Source organism: Numenius arquata, chromosome 2 (genome assembly GCF_964106895.1).
Source record: "Numenius arquata chromosome 2, bNumArq3.hap1.1, whole genome shotgun sequence".
Lineage (NCBI taxonomy): Eukaryota > Metazoa > Chordata > Aves > Charadriiformes > Scolopacidae > Numenius > Numenius arquata.
Window position 1 is genome coordinate 53,095,033 of NC_133577.1, and position 22,762 is coordinate 53,117,794.

Consider the following 22,762-nt stretch of genomic DNA (forward strand, 5'->3'; position numbering starts at 1 on the left):
GATGACCTTCAACCTTTACATCCCCCACCAGACCTTCTCTGTTAACAAGCAGCAGGTCAAGCAGGGCTCTTTCCCTGGTTGGCTCTATTACCAGCTGTGTTGGGAAGTTGTCTTCCACACACTCCAGGAACCTCCGGGACTGTTCCCTCTCTGCTGTGTTATATTTCCAGCAGACATCTGGGAAGTTCGAGTCCCCCATGAGAACAAGGGCGAGTGATCATGAGACCTCTGCCAGCTGCTTATAGAATATTTCATCAACCTCTACATCCTGGCTGGGGGGTCTGTAACAAACTCCCACCATGAAGTCTGCCTTATTGGCCTTCCCCTTGATTCTTACCCATAAACACTCAACACTGTCGTTCACATTGTAAAGTTCTAGGCATTCAAATCTGTCCCTAACATAGAGGGCCACCCCACCGCCTCTCCTTCCTTGCTTATCTCCTCTGAAAAGTTGGTAGCCATCGATGGCAACACTCCAGTTGCGTGAGTCGTCCCACCACGGTTCTGTGATGGCAACTATATCGTAGTTTTCCTGCTGTGCAATGGCCTCCAACTCCTCCTGTTTGTTGCCCATGCTGCATGCATTCATGTAGATGCACTTCAGCTGGGCTAATTGTCCTGCCATTTCTTGGGGGGGACGAACCCTAATTCCCACCTGACCATGCTCAGACCCTTCTGTAGTTGCCATCCTTGGCCCTTTACCCCTAGGCTCATTACCAGTGGGCCTGGTTTTATCCCCTTCCCCCTTTGATTCTAGTTTAAAGCCCTGGCCATGAGCCTTGCTAACTCTTGGCCTAGTACCCTTTTCTCCTTTCGGGACAGGGTTTTCCCATCCTTTGCCAGCAGGCTCGGTGTCCTGTAAATCAAACTGTGATCAGAGAACCCAAAGCCCTGCTGGTAGCACCAGTTTTGGAGCCAGGCACTGATCTGTCTGGTCGTCTTCTTAACACATTCATCAGCCCCGAAAACTGGAGGGACACAGGAGAACACGATTTGTGCTCCCAAACCCTTGACAAGTTGTCCCCAAGGCCCTGAAATCTTTCCTCATTGCCCTCAGGCTTCTTCTCTCTAACTCATCACTCTCTACCTGTGAGACCAAAAGAGGGCAATAATCTGAGGGCCATATCAGGCCAGGAAGCTTCCCGGTTACAGCCCTAACATGGGCCCCAGGGAGGCAGCAGAGCTCCCTGTGGGAAGGGTCCGGCCTGCACATGGGACCCTCAGTTCCCCTCAGAATGGAACCACCTAGAACTATCGCCCTCTCCTCTTGCTCCTCACAGAAGCAGTCTTGATACATGGAGCTGGCTGTTTTGGCAACTCCCTGGAGGGGGCTTTATCAGCATCCTCCATTCCCTCATCATCTGTCTCCAGAGGCCCCTGTCTGTTCTGTACGGGCACCTGGGAAGGCCAGGGAGGCCTGGAGGGGACTCTCCTGCTGCCCCGAGCAGGTACCTGCTTCCATTGCCCCCCATCCTCTCCTAGTTCCCCTCCTTTGCCCGGTGACAAGAGGGCAGGAGATCCTCTACCTCTTATGGAACGCCATTGAACCCTCCCCTCGGGCTCACAGGCCTTGCCGCCAGTGCTGCCGTCTCGCCGCCCCTCTCCTGAAAGGAGAGTTCACAGAATCACAGAATGATATGGGGTTGGAAGGGACCTCTGGAGATCATCTAGTTCAACTTCCCTGCCAAAGCAGGTCCACCCAGAGCAGGTTGCACAGGAACGTGTCCGGGTGGGTTTGAATGTCTCCAGAGAAGGAGACTCCACCACCTCTCTGGGCAGCCTCTTCCAGGGCTCTGCCACCCTCAAAGTGAAGAAGTTCCTCCTCATGTTTAGGTGGAACTTCTTGTATTCATGTTTGTGCCCATTTCCTCTGGTCCTATCCCTGGGCACCACTGAAAAAGGTCCGGCCCCATCCTCTTGACACCCTTCCTTTAAGTATTTGCTGCTTTGGCCTGCACCTGGGCTCTTTTTTTTTTCCATTTGTTGCTGAAATTAGAGCTTGGTGGCCTCTTGCCACCACGGGCAAACTTGCCTGAGCCTCACCAGTCCATGCGTTTACGGGCCTCAGGGTGATGCTAAGCCTGGCCTGCCGTGATGGCTCCATTTCAGCCAGCGTCCCCCACGGGCAGCTGCGGGACAGGCCCCGGGAGGGCGGTTTGGTCGGTTTGCTTTGATGGACTCCCCTTGTTCCTCCCCTCGCGCTCACCCGTCACAGGCCACCCTCTGTGAGGGCCCCCTCTGTACAGCGCCATCGAACCCTCACCTCGGGCTCACCTCAGGCCTTGCCGCCGCCGCCGCCTCGACGGACAAGGGTTGGATGGAGCAGGAGACCACCCCGGCTGCGTGGCGCCGAGGAACAGGAAGGGCTATTTGGCACGGCGCCTGGTAACAAAAACGTGTGGGTTTTCCACAGAGAGGGGCCGCAGCCAAGAAAGGGGGGCGTGGGGAGGCGGGTGGGAGGTGGGGGTGGGGGGGGTATAGGTGTGTGTGGGTGTGTGTGGGTGTGGGGGTGTGTGGGGGTGTGTGTGGGTGGGGGGTGTGTGTGGGTGTGTGTGGGTGTGTGTGTGTATGGGTGTATGGGGAGGGGTGTGTGTGGGGGTGTGTGGGGGTATGTGTGTGGGGGGGTGTGGGTGTGGGGTGTGGGGGTATGTGTGTGTGGGGGGTGTGGGTGGTGTGGGTGTGTGTGGGGGTATGTGTGTGTGGGGGGGTGTGTGGGGGGGTGGGTGTGGGGGGGTGTGGGTGTGGGGGGGTGTGTGGGGGTGTGGAGGGGTGTGGGTGGGTATGGTGGGGTGTATGTGTGGGGGTGTGTGTGTGGATGTGGGTGTGGGGTGTGTGGGGGTGTGTGTGTGTGGGGGGGGGTGTGCGTGGGGCGGGGGGGATGGGGGGTGTGTGTGTGTGCGTGTGTGTGTGTGCTTTTCTCTCTTCAAGTTGAACCTGGGCAACAGGCCCAGCAGCCGTAAGAACGCTTAGCAGAACCGTTCCCTAAAGGCACCCTCTTTCCCGAACAACCATCTCGCCCCAGGCCCTTGCGGGCGGTATCACACAGCCTCTCCCCCCAGCTCCGCTGTCAGGCTGCTGCTGCTCCTGGGGGAGCAGAGGGTTGGGGCGCAGAGGAGTAAAATGGCATCCCTGACGCTCGACGGGTAGAGAAAGAAACTGAATCGAGTCCTCTGCATCCCAGGCGCAGGATGAGCGCTAAACAGCACTGTTGTTTCCTCTTTCCCAGCCTCAACAGACCGAAAAGCCAAATTCAGCTTTGCCACTACAGACAGCGGGAGCCCAGGCACATACATACCAGCTACAAAGGAAAAGAAGCAAAAGCGAAGAAGCTGCTGCAGCAGGTCATTCACTACCAGTGTTTGCAGGCTGGTAATTTTGCATAGCCGTGACCATTTCCACCCCAAAAGGTGGATACAACCCCAAATCCTTCTATCCAGAACAAAGCAGGGCTGGGCTCACTGCCATGAAAAACACGCTGCGCCTCTCAACTCAGCCAGAAGAAAATTCCCTGTCTAAAATAGTCTTTTTCCAAGCCGAAAAAGAATAATCTATTCCTGCTTAGTTCAGAAACAGGAACTTGTTGCTGAGATCCATTTCTGTGGCTTTAACCGGCCACAGAGACAGCCCCTGGATATAATTGTGTTAGGCTGGAAAACACAAGTCTCCATTTTACCAATAGATTCTCGGAAAATAAATCAGGGCAGCTGCAGTAGCAAAACATCAAAGTGAGGAGACGGGCACCTGCCTTTCTATCTAGCCCATTCCGTGACTCGTCGGAGACACTTGCCAGAGGGTTGCGAGAGCTAAGAGTGGCGTTGGAAGCTTTCCAGAAGCAGCCTCTGGAGGTAACAGGAGAATTTCACTGAATTTTTAGAGTTGGAAGGGACCATAAAGATCATCTAGTCCAACTCCCCTGCCGAAGCAGGATTGCCCAGAGCATGTCAGAGCATGTTACTCAGGACTGCATCCAGGCGGGGCTTGAAAATCTCCAAAGAAGGGGACTCCACCACCTCCCTGGGGAGCCTGTTCCAGGGCTCTGGTACCCTCACCGGAAAGAAGTTTCTTCTCATATTTGAGTGGAACCTCCTCTGTTTCAGCTTGTGCCCGTTGCCCCTCGTCCTCTCACTGGAAACCACTGAAAAGAGTCTGGCTCCATCCTCCTTCAACCCACCCTTTAGATACTTATAAGCATTGATAAGGTCTCCCCTCAGCCTTCTCTTCTCCAGGCTAAAGAGCCCCAGCTCTCTCAGCCTTTCCTCATGAGGGAGATGCTCCAATCCTTGAATCATCCTCGTCGCCCTTCGCTGGCCTCTAATGCGGCTAACGAGGATGTTCAGTGTCCATCCCTGCGTTACAGCTGTAGTGTTATCCATGTGGTGGGCTGCAGAGGGTGAAACACAATCTTCCTCTCTTCTTAAATGGACAAGGTGCCCTGCAGAGGATGCGTTCCTGGCATTTACCAACTCTCCATGGCACCTGGGAACAAATTTCTTACCTGCTCGGCTCTGGAGCAGCTACACACTCACTTTCTACACACATCCCGCTTTCACTCCTTTTCTATGTGCAAACCAGAAAGAAATTAGTAGCTGAAACGCCTGTTATCAACTAATGGTAATTATTTGTTCCCATTCTCGTTCTCCGCTTGCATCACCCAGGAAAATGAGCGTAGAGCACTGGGACCTCGGGATTTACAGGAGGCACGCAGCTTACTGACATGCAAATGCTCGTTCTTCCAACTTTTTGAGTTGTTTTGCAGCGGCAGTTTTCTGGCAGCAGCTCATTTCCTGCGAGTTACTGCTTAAAGAGAAAAGCAGCAAAGCGAAACAGCAATTTGGACCACAAGATGACTCATCCTGATTTCGAACTCCTTTCCCTTTCTTCGCTCTGTGCTGGCAGATTAAAAGAATCGGGACGGGCAGAAGCAGATGGAAAGAACTGAAAAAAAATCCCAGAGCCTTTAGGGGATGGAGGGCTGGACCCCTAGGATGCAAAGCCAACCCATCACACAGGAAAAGATACTTCCTTTAATGAAAATATGAACACAGAGATCATTGGAAAAAAAAAAAACAAAAACAAAAACAAACCCAAACTGGTTTCGGTCAAGGGCAATAAATGTGTGTAAAGCATGATTACAAGAATACAAAATGAAATTAAAAGCTTAACATCAGACTATACAATACGCGCCGCATCTCTTAGAAAGAGGGACTTTCCCTTCCCAAAATTAAGGCAATCATGGCCTGTGTCTCCAGTGGGGGGAAAAGGCACCACGACCGGGTCTCACTGGCAAAACTGAGTGGGGAAAAAAAATCAAGTACAAACTGCAAGCGGCAAAACTGACTCTGGATCTCTTTTGATGAAGCTACAAAGGCAATCTGGCAACGTCCTGGGTTGAGAGACACAGGACTAACTTTTCTTCTAATGCTGGGGAAAATTACACTTTTAGAAGACTCTAGTGTCTGAATTTGTGAAAATCTTTACTTTATAGCCAGCCAGGCTCTGTGGGATTCAAGGTTAGTGTTTTCGAGCCTTGCCAGGTGCAGGGACAAGGAGGAGCAAGGCCTGGGCATTTGACCCAGGCTGGCCAACAGGACTATTTCATACCATGAACGTCACATCCAATATAAATTAGAAAAGTTTGCTGCGTAGCGGGCTCTCTCCCTGATGGCGGCGGGTCCAGAGAACTCCTTGCCCCGGTGCCGGAGCCCTGAGCCCTTCCCTTCCTCCTGAAGCCATTGCGCTCCCAGTGTCCGACGTTTGCTGTTCCTGCTGGGAGTGCACAGCTTCCTACTGATATAGATGGCTGAGTATAATTCCTGTATATCTTATATCAGTATCGGGATTAATACTGGTTCTTTAGTATTATTGTTAATTATTGAGTCTTAGTCTATTAAATCTATTTATACTTCAAGCCTTGTGTTTCTTTGTGTTCCCCGATTCCCCTTTCCGGGTGGGGAGGTGTCATCGGGTGATAGAATAATTGTCTAACGACAATAGATCGTTATGGGTTCTCTCAAACCATAACAGGCAAGTAACCCGCAGGTCGCTCAGAGACACACAAAGGTTTAGAAGAATTCAACGGTTCTGCTTTTCTAAACGAAGCAATTGTACCCAAGTTTGTCCCAAGATCCCACTGTAAAGTATTCCATTCACCTTCTTCACTGGTGAGTGAAGATCAGCTCTTCTTAAGACTGCAGGCCCGGGGTCTTTCAGAAGCTGCCTCCTTCCTGGCATTTCAGGAACTGAAGACATCAGTGCCAGTTCTGTGGAACCCCACAGTGAACCGCAAGCCTGGGGTGGGCTACGTGTGTGCGTGTGTGTGTGTGTGTGTGAAATTGCTGCACGGGAAGCAGAGGGCACCGTTGCCCTGCACCAGGGCTGATGTTCATGACACATCCAGGGAATAACGAAAATAACGACTCAGGCTGGCCCTGAAGATACAACCGCCGCAGTTAGCAGTGATCCCGGGGAAAAAGAAGGAAGGGGGACTTCTCTGGCTGGAAGATTTCAACTGCTTGGCAAAGCTTTCTGTCCCGGTTTGAAGTAAAACCGAACCGATTTTCTGTTCTGTAACTTTACATCCTAGCCAGGCCTCCTCTAACTCTCTGAAATTAACGGCATATTGTGGAGAAAACTGCTCGTTCTCAGAGCGATAAGCCCAATGTTTGTGCTCCATGCCAAGGGATGGTGAGCAGAGAGGCCCTTGCTTGTACTTACTGCTGTAACAACCAAGGGCAGCCAATTTCGTTATTTGCCCCCTTAGGGGGTCGGAAACGGAAAAAACGTAGAGGGGTCACATCGGTGGGGAGGAGTGGACAGGAGAGGTGACCCAAACCTGACCAACTGGGGTATTCCATCCCATCTGCCCCACGCTCAGTATAAAAGCTGAGGGATCAAAGGGTCAGCCCCTTCCTGCAATGGCCGACGTCCAGAGAAGACTCTGTCTGTTCGTCTGCCTTTGATCCCGATCCGTGTGTTCCTGACTCCAGAGCTGGAACCCAGTTCCCATCCGTCGCTGAGTCCAGTCTGGGACTTCCCCAGTGCCTGCCGGTGACGTGACTGTCATCCTGGGAGCTTGACACGGTTTTGTATATACTGTATCTATTTCATTATTTTCTTCTTTATTTTTATTTTAATATTAATTCTTCATTAAAGTAGTTTAGTTCATTCTAAACTTCTGAATCTCCTTATCTCTTTCTCTCCTCTCTCTCTCTTTTGGGGGGGGGGGGGGGGGAGAGGGGAGAGGAAGGGCCATCTGTCGGTCTGGTTTCGGTAAATTCGGCCGAAACCACGACACTTTCTATGAGGAGCTTACCCAGTAAAGCACGATATTCTTTTTGTAAGAAGTACCACTTCCAAGCCCTGCCTAGCTCCGTTTCTCAGGGTGGTGTGAGATGAAGTGAGCACGGGGCGTCAGCTCCAGGAGCCGATGCTGCTATGCTTGCAGTTCTACCAGGAGAGGTGGGGGCTGAGTTGTGTCCACTGCAGAACACCACACGGGCACCACAACAGCACCACCTCCTCTCTTTGAACGCCCCGAGGGGGTCTCCGAGCAGAAGGACATCCCAAGCTCAGGTGTGGAAATGCGCAGGGAAGGAACAGAGCGGCCGTTGCGGTACCGGACCGCAGGCGTGTGGCACTCTAACCTTGCACCTGCTGGTGATGTGGTTTCAGCAAAGGTGCTTGTAAGGCTTCAGAAGTTCACAGTATGAGGCTTGTTTGTATCTACAGTCTGTCTACTGCGTAGCTGGCATGGCTGTGAATCCATCTATTGGGGTGCTGCAGCTACCTGGTCAGTCTGTAACCTCCCCGGCAGCCGTGGTCCTTAAGCCCACGCAAGTTGAGAAGACAGGGATGCAGGAGAGGGAACGCACCTATCTCTCGTTTTCCCCGAGCAAAGGAACAGTATGATGAACATCTCAATGTACGCTGCTCCTCACATAGCTAGTCTTTGTGAGACAGTTCGGACGAATTAGACCATGTGGCTGTGACCACAGAAATTTTAGGTCAACAGGACAAGGAAATTCTATACCCCTAATATAGGAAATGCTTTCTTGATTAAATGGAAAGTGTGTAATCTTGTTAAAAAGTCATTCCTCTTCCTCCACGCTGTATTTCAGACTGCGTGGAGACAACTTATTTGAAGAAGGGAATCTACGTTTTCTGTGAAAAGCATTAACTACTGGCTGCTTCCCACCTGAAAATCCCTTAAGGAAGTGTTTTGTTTTTTTTTTCTCCTTTGCAATGGCGATAGAAGATATATGTAGTAGCCATCTCCTAAAACATTAACATCCCGTCAACTCTATCAAACCTTCTGATCTTTGACTTCGCTCAAAGTCCAGAGGGTATCTACTTACCTTAAGCAAAAATGGATTGCAGTCAGAAGAACGGAAATTGTAATGAAGCGTGATATTCCCCACTGTATTACCCAGTCCCCAGAGATGTTTAAAATAAACTTTAAAAACAAAAAACAGCAGCAACTGCAGCTAGTGTACTCAGAGGAACTCTGGGACTTACTTAAGACAACACGCCTGTCTTTGAGGACACATTTCACTGCAAGTAGCCTGCTGGCCCATTTGGTACCAGAATCTCTGCTGGCCAAAGAACACACCACTCCTCTCCCACTCCTAACAGGATCACCTCGCCGTTTCCTTCACTGAATTTCACTGAATTTTTTTTAGAGTTGGAAGGGACCATAGAGATCATCTAGTCCAACTCCCCTGCTGAAGCAGGATTGCTTAGAGAATGCTACTCAGGACTGCATCCAGGCGGGGCTTGAAAATCTCCAAAGAAGGGGACTCCACAACCTCCCTGGGCAGCCTGTTCCAGGGCTCTGGCACCCTCACCGTGAAGAAATTCTTTCTCATATTCGAGTGGAACCTCCTATGTTCCAACTTGTGCCTGTTGCCCCTCGTCCTGTCACTGGAAACCACTGAAAAGAGTCTGGCTCCCTCCTCCTTCAACCCACCCTTCAGATACTTATAGGCATTAATAAGGTCTCCCCTCAGCCTTCTCTTCTCCAGACTAAAGAGTCCCAGCTCTCTCAGCCTTTCTTCATAAGGGAGATGCTCCAATCCCTTAATCATCTTTGTTGCCCTTCGCTGGATTCTTTCCAGTAGTTCCCTATCCCTCTTGAATTGGGGAGCCCAGAACTGGACGCAATATTCCAATTGTGGCCTCACCAGTGCAGAGTAGAGGGGGAGAATGACTTCCCTCGCCCTACTGGCCACACTCTTCCCTATGCAGCCCAGGATTCCGTTGGCCTTCCTGGCCACAAGAGCACACTGCTTGCTCATTGTCATTTTGCTGTCTACCAGGACTCCCAGATCTTTCTCTTCGGAGCTTGGCTCCAGCAGGTCCACGCCTAACCTGTACTGGTGCCTGACATTCTTCTTGCCCAGGTGTAGCACCTTACACTTTTCCCTGTTGAACCTCATGAGGTTCCTTCCTGCCTTTCCTGTCTCCAGTGAGGTGCAGATTGTCTTTCCAGTCCTGCTCCCCTTAAATTCAGCAGTAAGTAACCCCTGTAAAAGTACAGCAAAAATTTTCAATCCCGCCAATTACTCAGGGGTTTGGCGGGCCAAAACACACAGCTCCGTGAAACTAAGCCGACAGTCATCTGAGAAAGACAGAGGCAGGACTGCAAGGTTTGACGGAGTGACCCCAGCCGCGGCGCTGGAATGGGGGTTAGCACTCACTCGGCTTAGGCCGGTTACGATGGAGAAGCTCTGCCTCAGCCCTTGTGGCACACACTCCCAGGATGAGAACTGTGCATGCTACACTGGTGTATACCTTCAGCTTTTGCACCCAAGGAGAGGGGAGGAGTCCTCCACCATTCCTTCCTGGCATGCTCTCTGGCCCCTCCAACCCCTCGGAACCCCTCAGCCAGCTTAAACCAAATTTAGCAGTGGCAGAACTCTCAAAGGCATTCGGCACCTACAGGCTTCTCCATGCCCTTCAGTGGCATAGCGGAGGACAGGAGACTTACTAGAAAATTCTTCTGAACAGCCCAAAAGAAAGGAGCGCTTCAATCAAAATGTGTTATTGATAAAACAAGTCCAGAAATAAAACACTGAATATATTAGTTGCAATTTTGAAAGCGTATGAAAGACAAAGGCTATTGTTCCCTGCTATTCTGAGGTTGCTGGTCTGGAATGCTACCGTCGCTTTCCAGAAGGCATCTAAGAGGCACTTTCTTCTTCTTTGTAGACTGTGCAATTTGCGGGCACCCACCTGTCATTTAACTCTTTGGAAGATCAGCATGGCAGCACGTGGAAGGGGCAGACGTGGTAGGGCCCAACTTCAAATGATAAGGATTAAGTCATAACTTCTGACAGGAGGACCAACCTATCTCCAAACTGGGTGCCTGTCTTCGTTGGAGCAAGAAAGATTACAGGCCATTTGGGAGTGGGCTAAAATAACCACTCCTTGGTCAGAAATAACACAGCCCGGCAAGTCACAATGAACCCTCCAAGCACATCTCTCTCAGCTTCAAACCTCTCTTGAGCTCTTGAGGATTTTGTTTCCAAATGGTTCTCTGACAGACAGCAAGCAAGCATCGTCCCTTTTCATAGCATCTTCAAGAAACAAAGGCACTTACACAAATCACCAACTGCCAACAAAGATCTACCAGTTGTAGACCACTGTTCATAATACGCAGAAGTGAATCACAATGGACAGCACTGATCCAGATGTCATCACCGATGAAGAAGACGACAGCTACTTTAAAAACCCAGTTGGTGATCTCAGTTTCTCAAGGCAGAATAAAAACACATGGGACCAGACCCCTCTTACACAACTGGTAACACATTGAGGACATGTAGGAAGCCCAGCGGTAGGTTCTGTGGCTCACTTTTGTGGCTGGAAGTGCTAGTGTTGGGTTGCTTAGGTGGGACATGAAAGGACAAGGGTTGACCACCTCTGGCAAGTTCCATAACATATAGTGGTAGGAACAAATCCTTACGAGGAAAGCTGAAGGAGGTATTAGAACAACTGGGTAAACACAAGAAGGAATTATCAGACTAGCCACGTCCTTCTCATTTCACTAATAACGCATGTGAGACATCTACAAGAATACCCAGCAATGCTGAAAAGGCACCAGAGTTGCAGTGAAATACAGCTACTTGAACTCGGATATCCAAGCTGAAAGGAAAATTGAAAAAGTGTATTCCAGGGCTTCTTTTGAAACAGCAAAAGTATCGTATAAAAACATCTCCCTGTATAGTAGCATTAAAATGAGAAACATTAACATCTGCATCTTGCTTGAGCTACTATTAAACTTCATCATAGCCAGTGGAAACCACCAATGGCTGCTCTACAACAGCCCTAGAAGCAATGAAAGGGAGCTCATGGACTGTGCAAAACTGCAGATTGCTTCTAGCTCTGTGTATCTCAAAATACGTTGTGGAGTGGAAAAATCTTCTTCCCCTAGAAAGGGAGAAGAGAGAGAACTGTGGCGTTTGCCTGACTATTTGAGACCTTCCACATTTCCAGAGGAGAGAGATTCCAGAGCTGCCTGTTATGAGGAACTCTTCTCCTTGTATTTCTGGTAAGCATCCAGTATCTCCTTGACAACACTTGGATCATCGAGTGTGGTGACATCTCCCATGTTGCTTGCTTGTTCAGTGACTACTTTCCTCAGCAGCCTTCTCATGATCTTCCCCGATCGGGTTTTAGGAAGACGTTTCACCACCTGCAGAGAAGGGAAAGACACACCTATGTTAGAACCTGGGTCCTGCTGGGAACCACAAGGAAATTTGGCTGAACTGTCCTAAGCCTGGCACACTGTCTCATGGCCACAGCTCCTTTGAGGCTCCTGGGAAATACTAGACCATCAAGCACAAAAGTTTATGTCCAAGGAAAAGGAGTGTTACGAGCATCAATTCCTTGGGCTATAAATTTTATTCTGATTTAGGGGAACTTTGTTCCCCATTTACTTTGCTTTGTATCTCCAGGCTGGGTGCTGCAGGACACACAGCTTTCTGGAGCTGCATGGACATCAAGTGCATCTTGAGGCACAGGATCAGGCTGTGGTTCCCCAGAGCTCCTGCCAAGCACGGTGCTCTCAACACTCTCTGCGCATCCCGTTTAAAGGATTGATCAGTGCTTGGCCCAAATAGAGCAACCTCAGGGTAGCTCCAAAACACGCTCTATAGCAGCCCCACTGAGAAGCTGCTCTGCAGACTGGAGCAGCTGTAATATCCCAGTGACCTCCTGGGTCACTGCTGGTCCTCAGGCATGGAGAAGGAGCACACGCAGACCATCGCACCTGCCCTCCTACCTAGGGATCCCTCCGGATAGTTTTGGTTTCCTGCTTCTTTGTCCTGCCAGAGAAGGACAACAGCAACACTGCAGGCAGGAAGGTGAGGCTTGCTTGATGTGACCATTCCTGCTCCTGGTCCCAGTTAGTGTCTCCCACTTACCAGAATGTGGTCAGGCACAGCATATTTTGCTATCTTGGAAGCCACTATGGTTTTGAGCTCTTCTTTGACACGGTCTGTATGAGCTGTCTGCTCCTTTAGCACTATGAAAGCAAAGGCACCTGGAAGACAAACGAGCAGAAGCCACATACCTCATATTAGCTCCTGGCTGGCAAGACCAGGAGTGCCCATTCAAACGCCAGGGCAGGTTTCAAGTCATTCCTACGTGCAATCTAGGGACTGTCGAGAAAACCACAGATCTTGTTTACAAATTGGAGTCAGACTCCAGCCCTCAAATGGTCCAGCCCTGTCTTGGCATCTATCATAGAATTATAGAATTGTCTAGGTTGGAAGGGACCTTTAAGATCATCTAGTCCAACCATCAACCTAACTCTGATAAAAAAAAACATCACTAAAACACGTCACTAAGCACTATGCCAACCCGTCTTTCAAATACCTCCAGGGATGGTGCCTTCCCTGGGCAGCCCATTCCAATGCTTAACCCTTTCAGTGTAAAGATTTTTCCTAATATCCAATCTGAACCACCCCTGGTGCAACTTGAGGCCGTTTCCTCTTGTCCCATCACCTGTGACTTGGGAGAAGAGATCGACCCCCCATGGCTACACCCTTCTTTCGGGTAGTTTTAGAGAGCGAGAAGGTCTCCCCTCAGCCTCCTCTTCTCCAGGCTGAACACCCCCAGCTCCCTCAGCCTCTCCTCATAAGACTTATTCTCCAGACCCCTCACCAGCTCCGTTGCCCTTCTCTGGACCCGCTCCACCACCTCAATGTCTTTTTTTGTGGTAAGGGGCCAGACTGATCTCAGTGACAATGACAACTCAACGTAAATTAACCCAAGCGTCACTGGGATCAAAAGCTGGCCAACGCAAATCAGCTACTCCCATTCCGTTCAAAGGACATCTCTGAGCCCAGTCCTTTCCAAGGAAGCTCTACCGCATACGTCAGCACTATGTGTCAAACCAGTTTAGGGGAGTAATACCTGCTCCCAGCTTAGGAACATGCAGTTATTTTCATAGAATCATAGAATCGTCCAGGTTGGAAGAGACCCTTGGGATCATCGAGTCCAACCATCTACCCTACTCTACAAAGTTCTCCCCTACACCATATCCCCCAACACCACATCTAAACGGCTCTTAAACACATCCAGGGATGGTGACTCAACCACCTCCCTGGGCAGCCTATTCCAATGCCCGACCACTCTTTCTGTGAAAAATTCTTTCCTAATGTTCAGTCTAAACCTACCCTGCTGGAGCTTGAAGCCATTCCCTCTCGTTCTGTCATTAATTACCTGTGTGAAGAGACCATGGCTGCCTTCGCCTCTTTGGGGCTGCAACGCCAAGTCAACCTAAGGATAACTGCCCCCCTCCACCCCCGCCATTCCCTTGCTACCTCCTGCCACAGAGCCCAGGTTAGAAATTAAGGAAAGTGCACGTAGGTGTCATGTCAGGACACTGCTTTTCACATACCTTCTCCTTTGATCTTGTGTGGGTACCCAATCACAGCGGTCTCCGGGACCTCAGGGTGATCAGCCTTCGCAAAAAAGTGAAACAAAAATACACAGAGAATAACAACCGCTTGGAGCCCTGCAGAGTTGGTGCCAGTTGCATCTAGGAACAAAGCACCTTGCCATATCTCACCCTCCCCTTGGCAGATCCTGCTGAAAGCACAACCGGAAAGCCGAATGCCACCCTCCTACTGCACGGTCAGCCGGTGGCCACAGGCATCGCCGGTTCTCGGGGAGTAGCATTTACTTACTGCATTGGCCCTGCTTTTAAGCATACAAATAAGTACTTTTACTGCTAAGCCCACTGCACACCAAGCTGAATTTGCACCAGCTGGCAACCCGCTTTCTCTTTCTTTCTCTGTGCCCTTGTGTGTGCACCACGGTCCCAAGTATTGACTGGCCACGGCCAAATCACAAGCGAAACCAGTCCTGCGTTGCTCTGTGCCGCGGGGAACTGTTGCGAACATCACAGTCCACATCTGACTGGTGTTAATAAGTGCCTAAATCACACCAGAAGCCAGAAAGATCAGGCTTCTTCATCTTCCCAGAAGAGGAAAAGGGTTGTTTTGCCGAATGCTTTTTTCATTATTATTATTATGCGGCACAACAGTGATTTATCCTGTCACATTTCAGAGTTTAATTTAGCATCCTTCTGCAGTAAGAAGACAATTTGGCTATACAGACCGGAAGAAATCCCGTATCTGAATCCCGCACCAAAGACTGGATTATGCTATTTTAAATTAGATTAAAATATGAAAGAAAATATCACAGAGTAATCTAACCATATAAATATATTTGCATAAACACATATATACACGTACATAGAGCGGGAGAGGAACCGGAACCTGTATCTACAATCATAAACTCACACATATTAAAAAATCACTCACAGAGGAGAAAGCGGGATCCCGTGTGCCAAGGAACACAGCTCAGGTTTATCAAATGTTACATTTAAGTGCCATTTACAGGCAAGGCACACAATACAGAAATAAATATTCAGGTCAAGCTAGGGGGATAAACGCTCTGAGGACTTTCTGTTTTCAATTCCCTGAGCTAATATTATTTTCTCTCAAAATGACAGGCTAGATTTGCTGCTGACATACATCAAGGTGGCTTCATATTTTTAGATTTGCTGCTGACATGCATCAAGGTGGCTTCATATTTAACACCGATGAACTCTCAGGCATACCCCAGCTAGTTCAGACGAGCAAGAACCACAGGTTTGGGAAGGAGAGGTTAGGTGTTAGCAGAGGGGAAGGAACAAACAGGAGAGACAATCCCTTACGGAGACTCCACCGGCATCCAAAATGACAACTGCAACAGCAGAATCATAGAATCATCTAGGTTGGAAAAGACCCTTGGGATCATCAAGTCCAACCATCTACCCTACTTTACAAAGTTCTCCCCTACACCATATCCCCCAACACCACATTTAAGCGACTCTTAAACTCATCCAAGGATGGTGACTCAACCACCCCCCTGGGCAGTAGAACGTCACTGAGCGGAAACACAGCTCCGACAGTTCGGCTGCAGGAACCACCCGCACCGTGATTCCTCTCTCACTTGCCTCTTCATTGTCTCCCTAATAAGGGAGCTGTTTCCTTTTGCACATTTGCTATTCATTACCCAGCAAGCTGGGTGTAGGCAGGGCTTTGAAGGTAAGCAACCCAGCGCTTGTTTAAATTCATAAAACTTCTTCGGAAGGGCCAGCCTACCCCCACGGATAAACCCTGTCAAGGGACCTCTACCTGTTTGGAACTTACCATTGCATCTTCTATCTCTGCCGTCCCGAGCCTGTGTCCGCTGATGTTAATGACATCATCCATACGCCCTGTTATCTGGTAATAGCCTTTCTTTGTCCTGTAAGCACCGTCCCCCGTGAAGTAGTAACCTACAGCAAAGACAGGTGGGTGGTCAGCAGCAGGAACCATGCCAGCCCCTATTGCTTTGGGCTTGGATGCGGCTCCAGGAACGGCAAGTAGGGTACGGAGCATCAGGCAGCTCGCAGGGACCTCCTAAGCGGACAACTGCGTGACCTGCCACACAGCATTTCCCACTTCCCTCCGCCATCCCCAGCCTCCGTCTGCTCTGCCTGGGCGGTGCTGGCTCCCAGTAAGCACCGGAGCAGCACCAAGACAGCGGAGCTCAGACCTCTGCCCAGGTGGGCAGAATCACTGCAGGCAACCAGCAGCAACCGGCGGCTGGTGCCTCCCTGTAGTAAAACCAAGTCCAGCAACAACAACACAGCGATGCTCTGTTGGGTTTACAAAACCAAGGGGCAGGGGGGGTGGGGTGGGGTGTGTGTTTCTCTGATCTCCCAAGGCTTTACATGCCCACAGCTGCACAGCAACTGCGTGCTCAGGTCTGGTGCAGACAGCGCTAAGATAAAACCACTTCAAACACCATTTGCCATCATGCTAGCTAGCTACACCTCAGCCCTCATGGAAAACTACAACTGTGCAGCTGAAAGGGAGCAGTTCTGTTACATTTTGTACATGGGTACACTGCCAGTTTTTCTAATCACTTACACTGGGATGGATGAAAAGCCATTTTCCTTCCTGGCTAACAAAGATTCAGATCCCAGATAACAGTCCCTCTCCAGCACATAAGCATGGCAGAAATACTGCTATCAGATTAGCTGGAAAAAAAACCCAAAAAACCCTCCATGATAAGTGTGGTGTTTGGAGGATCTAAAACATTTGATAGAAACTGAAAAAAACCCACAAACCCAGTAGTTCCAGGAAACTCCAGTGTCACTGAGGACACATCTGGTGACACAGACTGTGTTGGCTCTTCATCAAAGCCATATCTGCATCTGAATTGTTCCTGTGGCACTTCTAAGCAGCAGCAGGCAGCTAGTGCTGCGAAATACGAAGGTGGTTCTTGCCAGGACCCATTATTGGCCAATTCATAGACTTGCAGTCATCCCTCCTGCCCTTCCAAATCAACTAAACAACCACCAACTAAATATCAACAAGATTTCAGATGGGAACACGTAGTGAGTAATAAGGGACTATGCACTCATTCAACTTCTACCAGTTTCCCATTCTTATTTTCCAACCCATTTTGTACAATTTGCAGGACCGTCTCTCGTAATTCTTGTCTACCTTGTAGCTTTCAAACCCTCTTCAGTTGCTCCCCTGAGCGAAGACAGTGGTCTTGTCCAATCTCCTACTAAAAACGCTTCCCTGCCACTTCTGATTACTTGCCAGATACAACCTGACCATGTTTTAAAAAGGAAGGATGTAACACAGCCTGTGACAGCAGGGGTGAGATTCAGTGATGCAGGAGGTCTTTATCCCATCCAATGTGCCTATTTCCAAGTGAGACACAAATGGCCCCAAAGAAAAGGTATTTGGGACTTCAAAAATACATTCCCTTTTGACAGCTAGAAAGATCAACGCTATCTAAGACCGTTAGTGTATCCTTGCAACACGTCACCCACAACCCCAAGCAACCAAGATCTGGCTGGTACAGAAATAACACAAAGCGCTGCTGAAAATACTCAGTTGTCTTATACTGCAGTGCGAACTGCCTTCCCTTGGCACTTCCCTTACCTGGGTAGGCTTTGAAATAGGCATCAACAAATCGCTGGTGATCTCCATAGATTGTTCTTGCCATGCCAGGCCACGGCTGGGCAATGCAGAGCGCACCGGACACATCATTGCCCTCTATTACCTTCCCCTGCGGGTTCAAGCACAGGAAGGACGATCAGGTGAACAAAATAGGAATAGTAAGAGCTTCTGTGTCATTGATGCGGCAAGAGTCACCCTGCTGCTCGCTGCCACAGGTGGAGAAAATGAAGCCACTCATCCACTCTCAGTGTCCTGCCTTCCTCACCCCTTGAGGCCAGCAGCACAGCAGGTAAGACTAAAAGAAAAGCGAGTCCAGTGATTCTCCAGAGGGCCATGCCAGCAAAGACAACACCAGAGATGTGCCAAGCAGCCAGAGGATGCCAGGGATGTGGCTAGCAGGAAAACGCCTGGCCCCCCCCGCCTGCCACTTTCCCTTTTGTTAGCTGCCACGTTCCTTTACCAAACTGTATATGGAGGAGATTACACGCTTTACTGTTTAACAGAGCACCGGAGCGCAGATGGGAGATCGCTCGCACAGCTTCACAGACCAGCACCGGTTTTCTCACAGACACGCACATTTGCAGGGCCTCATGCCTTGCATTTCCCTTGGAAAACTCCACCAGTCCCGTCGGCTGCTCCGGTCTTGTCACGTCGCTGGACGTTGTATCCAACTGTTCAGCCCCCTGGTTCCCAGGAGCTGCGTGACTTCTGACTCCCTTCATAAACGGAGGCGGCAGCTCTTAATCAGAAGCAGCGTAAGACCATAAAAAGTGGTGCTGGAAACGCAAACGCTCCTCTAGAGATTTGCAGACAGCTTGCAATGCCCAGTCGGCAATCTGCTCGGACATCTGAGATACGCTCAACGTATAAGCTGCTCATCTACTCTACCATTTTAATGGAGGAACAAACATCTTTCCGGATCCTGCTCCTCTGCCATCAGAAAGGTGACTAAGGCAGAAACACACACCAGCTTCTCTTTTGGGGACCCAGCACAGCCCCTCAACTCACGTTATCATCCATCAGCACGGGCACAATCCCAACGAAAGGTCTCATAGCCATAGCCGGAACGATCTCAGCTTTCTCCTCGGAAGGCCGTGGGGCAATGCAGATGCCACCAGTCTCTGGAAGAATAATGAAAACCAAAATATGTAGGGACCATCCATCATGCTGGATGAAAGCAAATGCCAGCTCCTCTAAGTTAAAGAAGAGAATAGTGAAGCCACCTTGCAAGGAAAGGTGACTGGGAAGGAGTCATGCAACAGAATCTTCTTGGTTGGAAGGGACCTTTGAGATCATCGAGTTCAACCACAAAAAAACCAAACCAAAAAAAAACGAACCCACAGAACAACCACACAAAACAACCACCCACAACCACACACCACCCCACCCACAAACAGACACAACCCAACAATCTCGGGCACTAGAGCATGCCCTGAAGTGCCATGTCTACACGTTCCTTAAATACCTCCAGGGATGGCGACTCCACCACCTCCCTGGGCAGGCTGTTCCAGTGCCTGACCACCCTCTCAGGAAAGTAATTCTTTCCGATATCTAATCTAAACCTCCCCTGCCCCAACTTTAGACAGTTTCCTCTGCTCCTGTCATTATTCCCTTGGGAGAAGAGGCCAACACCCTCCTCTCTACACCCTCCTTTCAGGGAGTTGTAGAGGGCGATGAGGTCTCCCCTCAGCCTCCTCTTCTCCAAACTAAACATGCCCAACACCACGTGGCACAGCCATCTCAAAGCAGCACAGACCTGATAAACCAAGAGCTCTTTGTGAGTACAAGAAAAGCTTAAAACCACCCTAGAAAAACGTCTGACAGGCCAGGATGACGCCACCAAGGCCTATTCTGTCTACAAGGGGACGTTGCAGCAGGTGGAGAGCCAGGGAGAGCTGCAGGCAGGTCTCCCCTTGGTGAGCTCGGACTGAGAGCTACTCCTCCTCCCCGTTTGCTCGGTGCCTCCCTCATTCAGTGCTGGCTGCAAAAATCACTGCTCACCCCCCTCCCCGGTGACAAACCACAGAGTGTGGCCAAGCAGCCGCCACAGGGGGAAGAGCAGCTCGCCATGCCCCAGAGCATCAGGAATGGCTGGCGTCCAGCTTAGCTCTTCAAAGGCTCAGAGGAGAGCAGCACACGGTTCTACGGCGGCCGGCTTTGCACCAGACAGCCTGGGGACCCTGCAGCCACGATGTCTGCCTTCAACATCTTTCCCACAGTCAATCCACGGCAAATGAACCAGGCTCAATGAAGACCCCATTGATGCAGCCCACATGCTCCGTTCCCTACATCTCGCCCTACGTCAGATAAACCCATCCCTTCGGCTACCGAACAGCAAGGAATACGGGCAGCTCTAACCCACGTTTACACCCTCGCAGGTCCTTCTCGCGCTGCCTGGTGGCGGGGGCAAAACTCACCAGCCCCATTTCCTACCCCAGAAGTGATTTTCCAGGGAAAGGATAAGCATATCAGGGGATTTATCTCCCAGCGCTGTTTTACCAGCTAAGGTTAGCATGAAAAGCACTTCAGGAGGTTGAATTACTATTATTGCAGAGTATGAGATTAACCCACCCCTTACAGGTAGGTTGAGCTTATCTTCTATTCAAAATTGAACCTTTTAATCATCCTTTTTCATTCCTGCTGGGATGAGCATTAAATCAGATTCCAACCTTAATCAGATCTTTTCTATTCTAAAACTAATTCAGAATCACAAGAGAGAAACAAAAGCAAAGGAGCATTGGGCTTTTAGAAATACAGCTCTATAAATAAAGGTACGTTTTGCCTCTTGGAGAGCGCATTCCTCTACCGGCTTTGCTGAGGTTGTGAAAACTGAAACCAGGGGTTGGAAAGGCTGAATTTGACCCTGTATTTGCATCCAGCTGCCCTGATGTAGCTGTAAGGAAGGGTCTCTTTGAGGAACCCTAAGTTTCAAACCTGCAGAAAATAGTTTCACGTGTGGCTTACAGATAAAATTATTTCACACTTCATTGATAGGCATGCGTCCACCTCACATGTTTCTGTTTATTTTGAAAGGGTCATCTTGAATTTTTTTGGAAAAAAAAGAAAAAAAGCACCCCAGACACCTGCTGTTCTGTTTGCACAGACAAAATCTGCATCAGAGCAGGGAACCTGCATCAGTACAGGTTGGGGGCTGACCTGCTGGAGACCAGCTCTGAGGAGAAAGACTTAGGAGTCTTGGTGGACAATAGGATGACCATGAGCCAACAATGTGGCCAAGAAGGCCAATGGCATCCTGGGGTGCATCAGGAAGAGTGTGGCCAGCAGGTCAAGAGAAGTCATCCTGCCCCTCTACTCTGCCCTGGGGAGGCCCCATCTGGAGCACTGGGTCCAGTTCTGGGCTCCCCAGTTCAAGAAGGACAGGCAACTGCTGGAGAGGGTGCAGCAGAGGGCTACAAAGATGATTAGGGGCCTGGAGCATCTCTTTTACGAGGAGAGGCTGAGGGACTTGGGTCTTTTTATTCTGGAGAAGGCTGAGGGGGGATCTGATCAATGCTTATAAATACTTAAAGGGAGGGTGTCAAGAGGATGGGACCAGTCTTTTCAGTAGTGCCCAGGGACAGGACAAGAAGAAATGGGTACAAACTTGAATACAAGAAGTTCCACCTAAACATGAGGAGGAACTTCTTTACTTTGAGGGTGGCAGAGCCCTGGAAGAGGCTGCCCAGGGCGGTAGTGGAGTCTCCTTCTCTGGAGACATTCAAAACCCACCTGGACACATTCCTGTGCAACCTGCTCTAGGTGGACCTGCTTTGGCAGGGGGGTTGGACTAGATGATCTCCAGAGGTCCCTTCCAACCCCATATCATTCTGTGATTCTGTGCGCTGATTAAACTGATGGTTGCTCTTCCTATCCCAGTACTCACTCTGAATACAGCACTGCAAGCTATGTTTCAACATGGGGTTTGCCACATCCTACGCATCCTGCAGCCAGCTGCCCATAAGGCAGTCAAGTCACACTCCAGAGGGAGCTGCAAATTATTTGAATGGTAAAGACCTATTTTAAACTGGTTTCAAAGCACCGATTTTAGCCACTGAGAGATGACAGCTAGCAAGAATTCTAGGCTCTGCCCTGCCTTTATGAAGTCTGTATCTTCAGATGCAGAGCTGGCAGAAGAAAAGCCGTGCTTCCACGTGACCTGTGCCCCGGCTGTCACCGCAGTCCAAATCCATCCAGACTTTAGGCAAGGACAGCAGATCCTGGGCAGGGAGGGTGACGCATGGAAACAGGCTCCCCTCTGCCGTGGGTGATTCACCTCTGGCAGAAGGCTGGAGCACCTACTCTCTGCCACCGGGGTCTTCACCACCACAGGCAGATTGGACTGACTGCTTTGGGGGGAATCCATCTCGGAAACGCCGGTCCAGTCTAAATCGTTGTAAGATGATGCCAAGAGCAAAAGCTTCCAGTGCCTATTCAGAGATGTCTTTCAAAACCAGCTTTTGTTCCCAGCTGCATACAACAGCTCCACTTACTATATAAAGCCAACGACAAAAGTAAAACTACCTCGGGTCTCTTCTGCACTGTGAAGAACTACACCTGAAACTCAAACGCAGCTTTGATTCTACTGCCGTCAATCACAGCACAGCACTACCTAATATTTTAGCAGCAAGACCCAGAGGAATTTTCCATCTCTCTCATCTGCACATACCGCACCACTTAAATTGCTTCTCATAATTGCTGTCTCGCTCATTTGCTCATCCAAAGACTTTCAAGTGGATTTTTAAATCACCATTTGCTGCTCTTCACGCCTACCAGGCTTTATTAGCTGGCAACACGTCGCTGCTTCAGCGAGCAACATACCGTAGAGGACACTGCATACAACAGTACAATTAACAAGCTATATTGAAATTGTCTAACGAGGGGTGACACTGCAGGACCACAACCAGCATCCATCAAACTGTTTCTCTGATCTCTTGCCACACTCCCTTTACATTCAAATGGAATATATAATGTTTCCAAGATTAATTTGGCTTCCTCATCATCTGTGGAGAAAGATTGATTCTACTTTCTAACAAAATCAATTTCATGAATATTTATCATTATATTATGCTTCCAGCAGCTGGTAAATGTTTACCTGCAAAACTACGCCTAGTTCAAGGTAAGATAAAGCACTCTGCACTTACAGACTGTCCAACAAATGTTCTTTAACCTCTCACCTGACAGTCGTTGCTCCAATAACCCAGGAGAAATAAAGTTTAATGTAAGACCTAACCCTGTATTTTGGAGGAAAT

The 22,762-nt window shown here is 49.6% G+C and overlaps 1 protein-coding gene across 2 annotated transcripts in view; it reads right to left on the minus strand.

Annotated features, from left to right (window-relative positions):
* Positions 1 to 5,014: 5,014 nt before the first annotated feature.
* The window catches only part of ACSS1 (acyl-CoA synthetase short chain family member 1), a 52,776-nt gene continuing 35,028 nt past the window's right edge, over positions 5,015 to 22,762 (minus strand). Inside the window, exons 9-14 of one of the 2 annotated variants that reach the window (XM_074166114.1) lie at positions 18,522 to 18,634; positions 17,496 to 17,622; positions 15,702 to 15,829; positions 13,901 to 13,964; positions 12,420 to 12,538; positions 5,015 to 11,689 (exon numbers count right to left, since the gene is read on the minus strand). In XM_074166114.1, the coding sequence (XP_074022215.1) occupies positions 11,516 to 11,689; positions 12,420 to 12,538; positions 13,901 to 13,964; positions 15,702 to 15,829; positions 17,496 to 17,622; positions 18,522 to 18,634 (725 nt within the window). In that variant the 3' untranslated portion in view covers positions 5,015 to 11,515. Of the gene's footprint in view, positions 11,713 to 12,415; positions 12,539 to 13,900; positions 13,965 to 15,701; positions 15,830 to 17,495; positions 17,623 to 18,521; positions 18,635 to 22,762 lie in introns of both variants that reach the window. The other variant, XM_074166106.1, reaches the window with a different exon arrangement.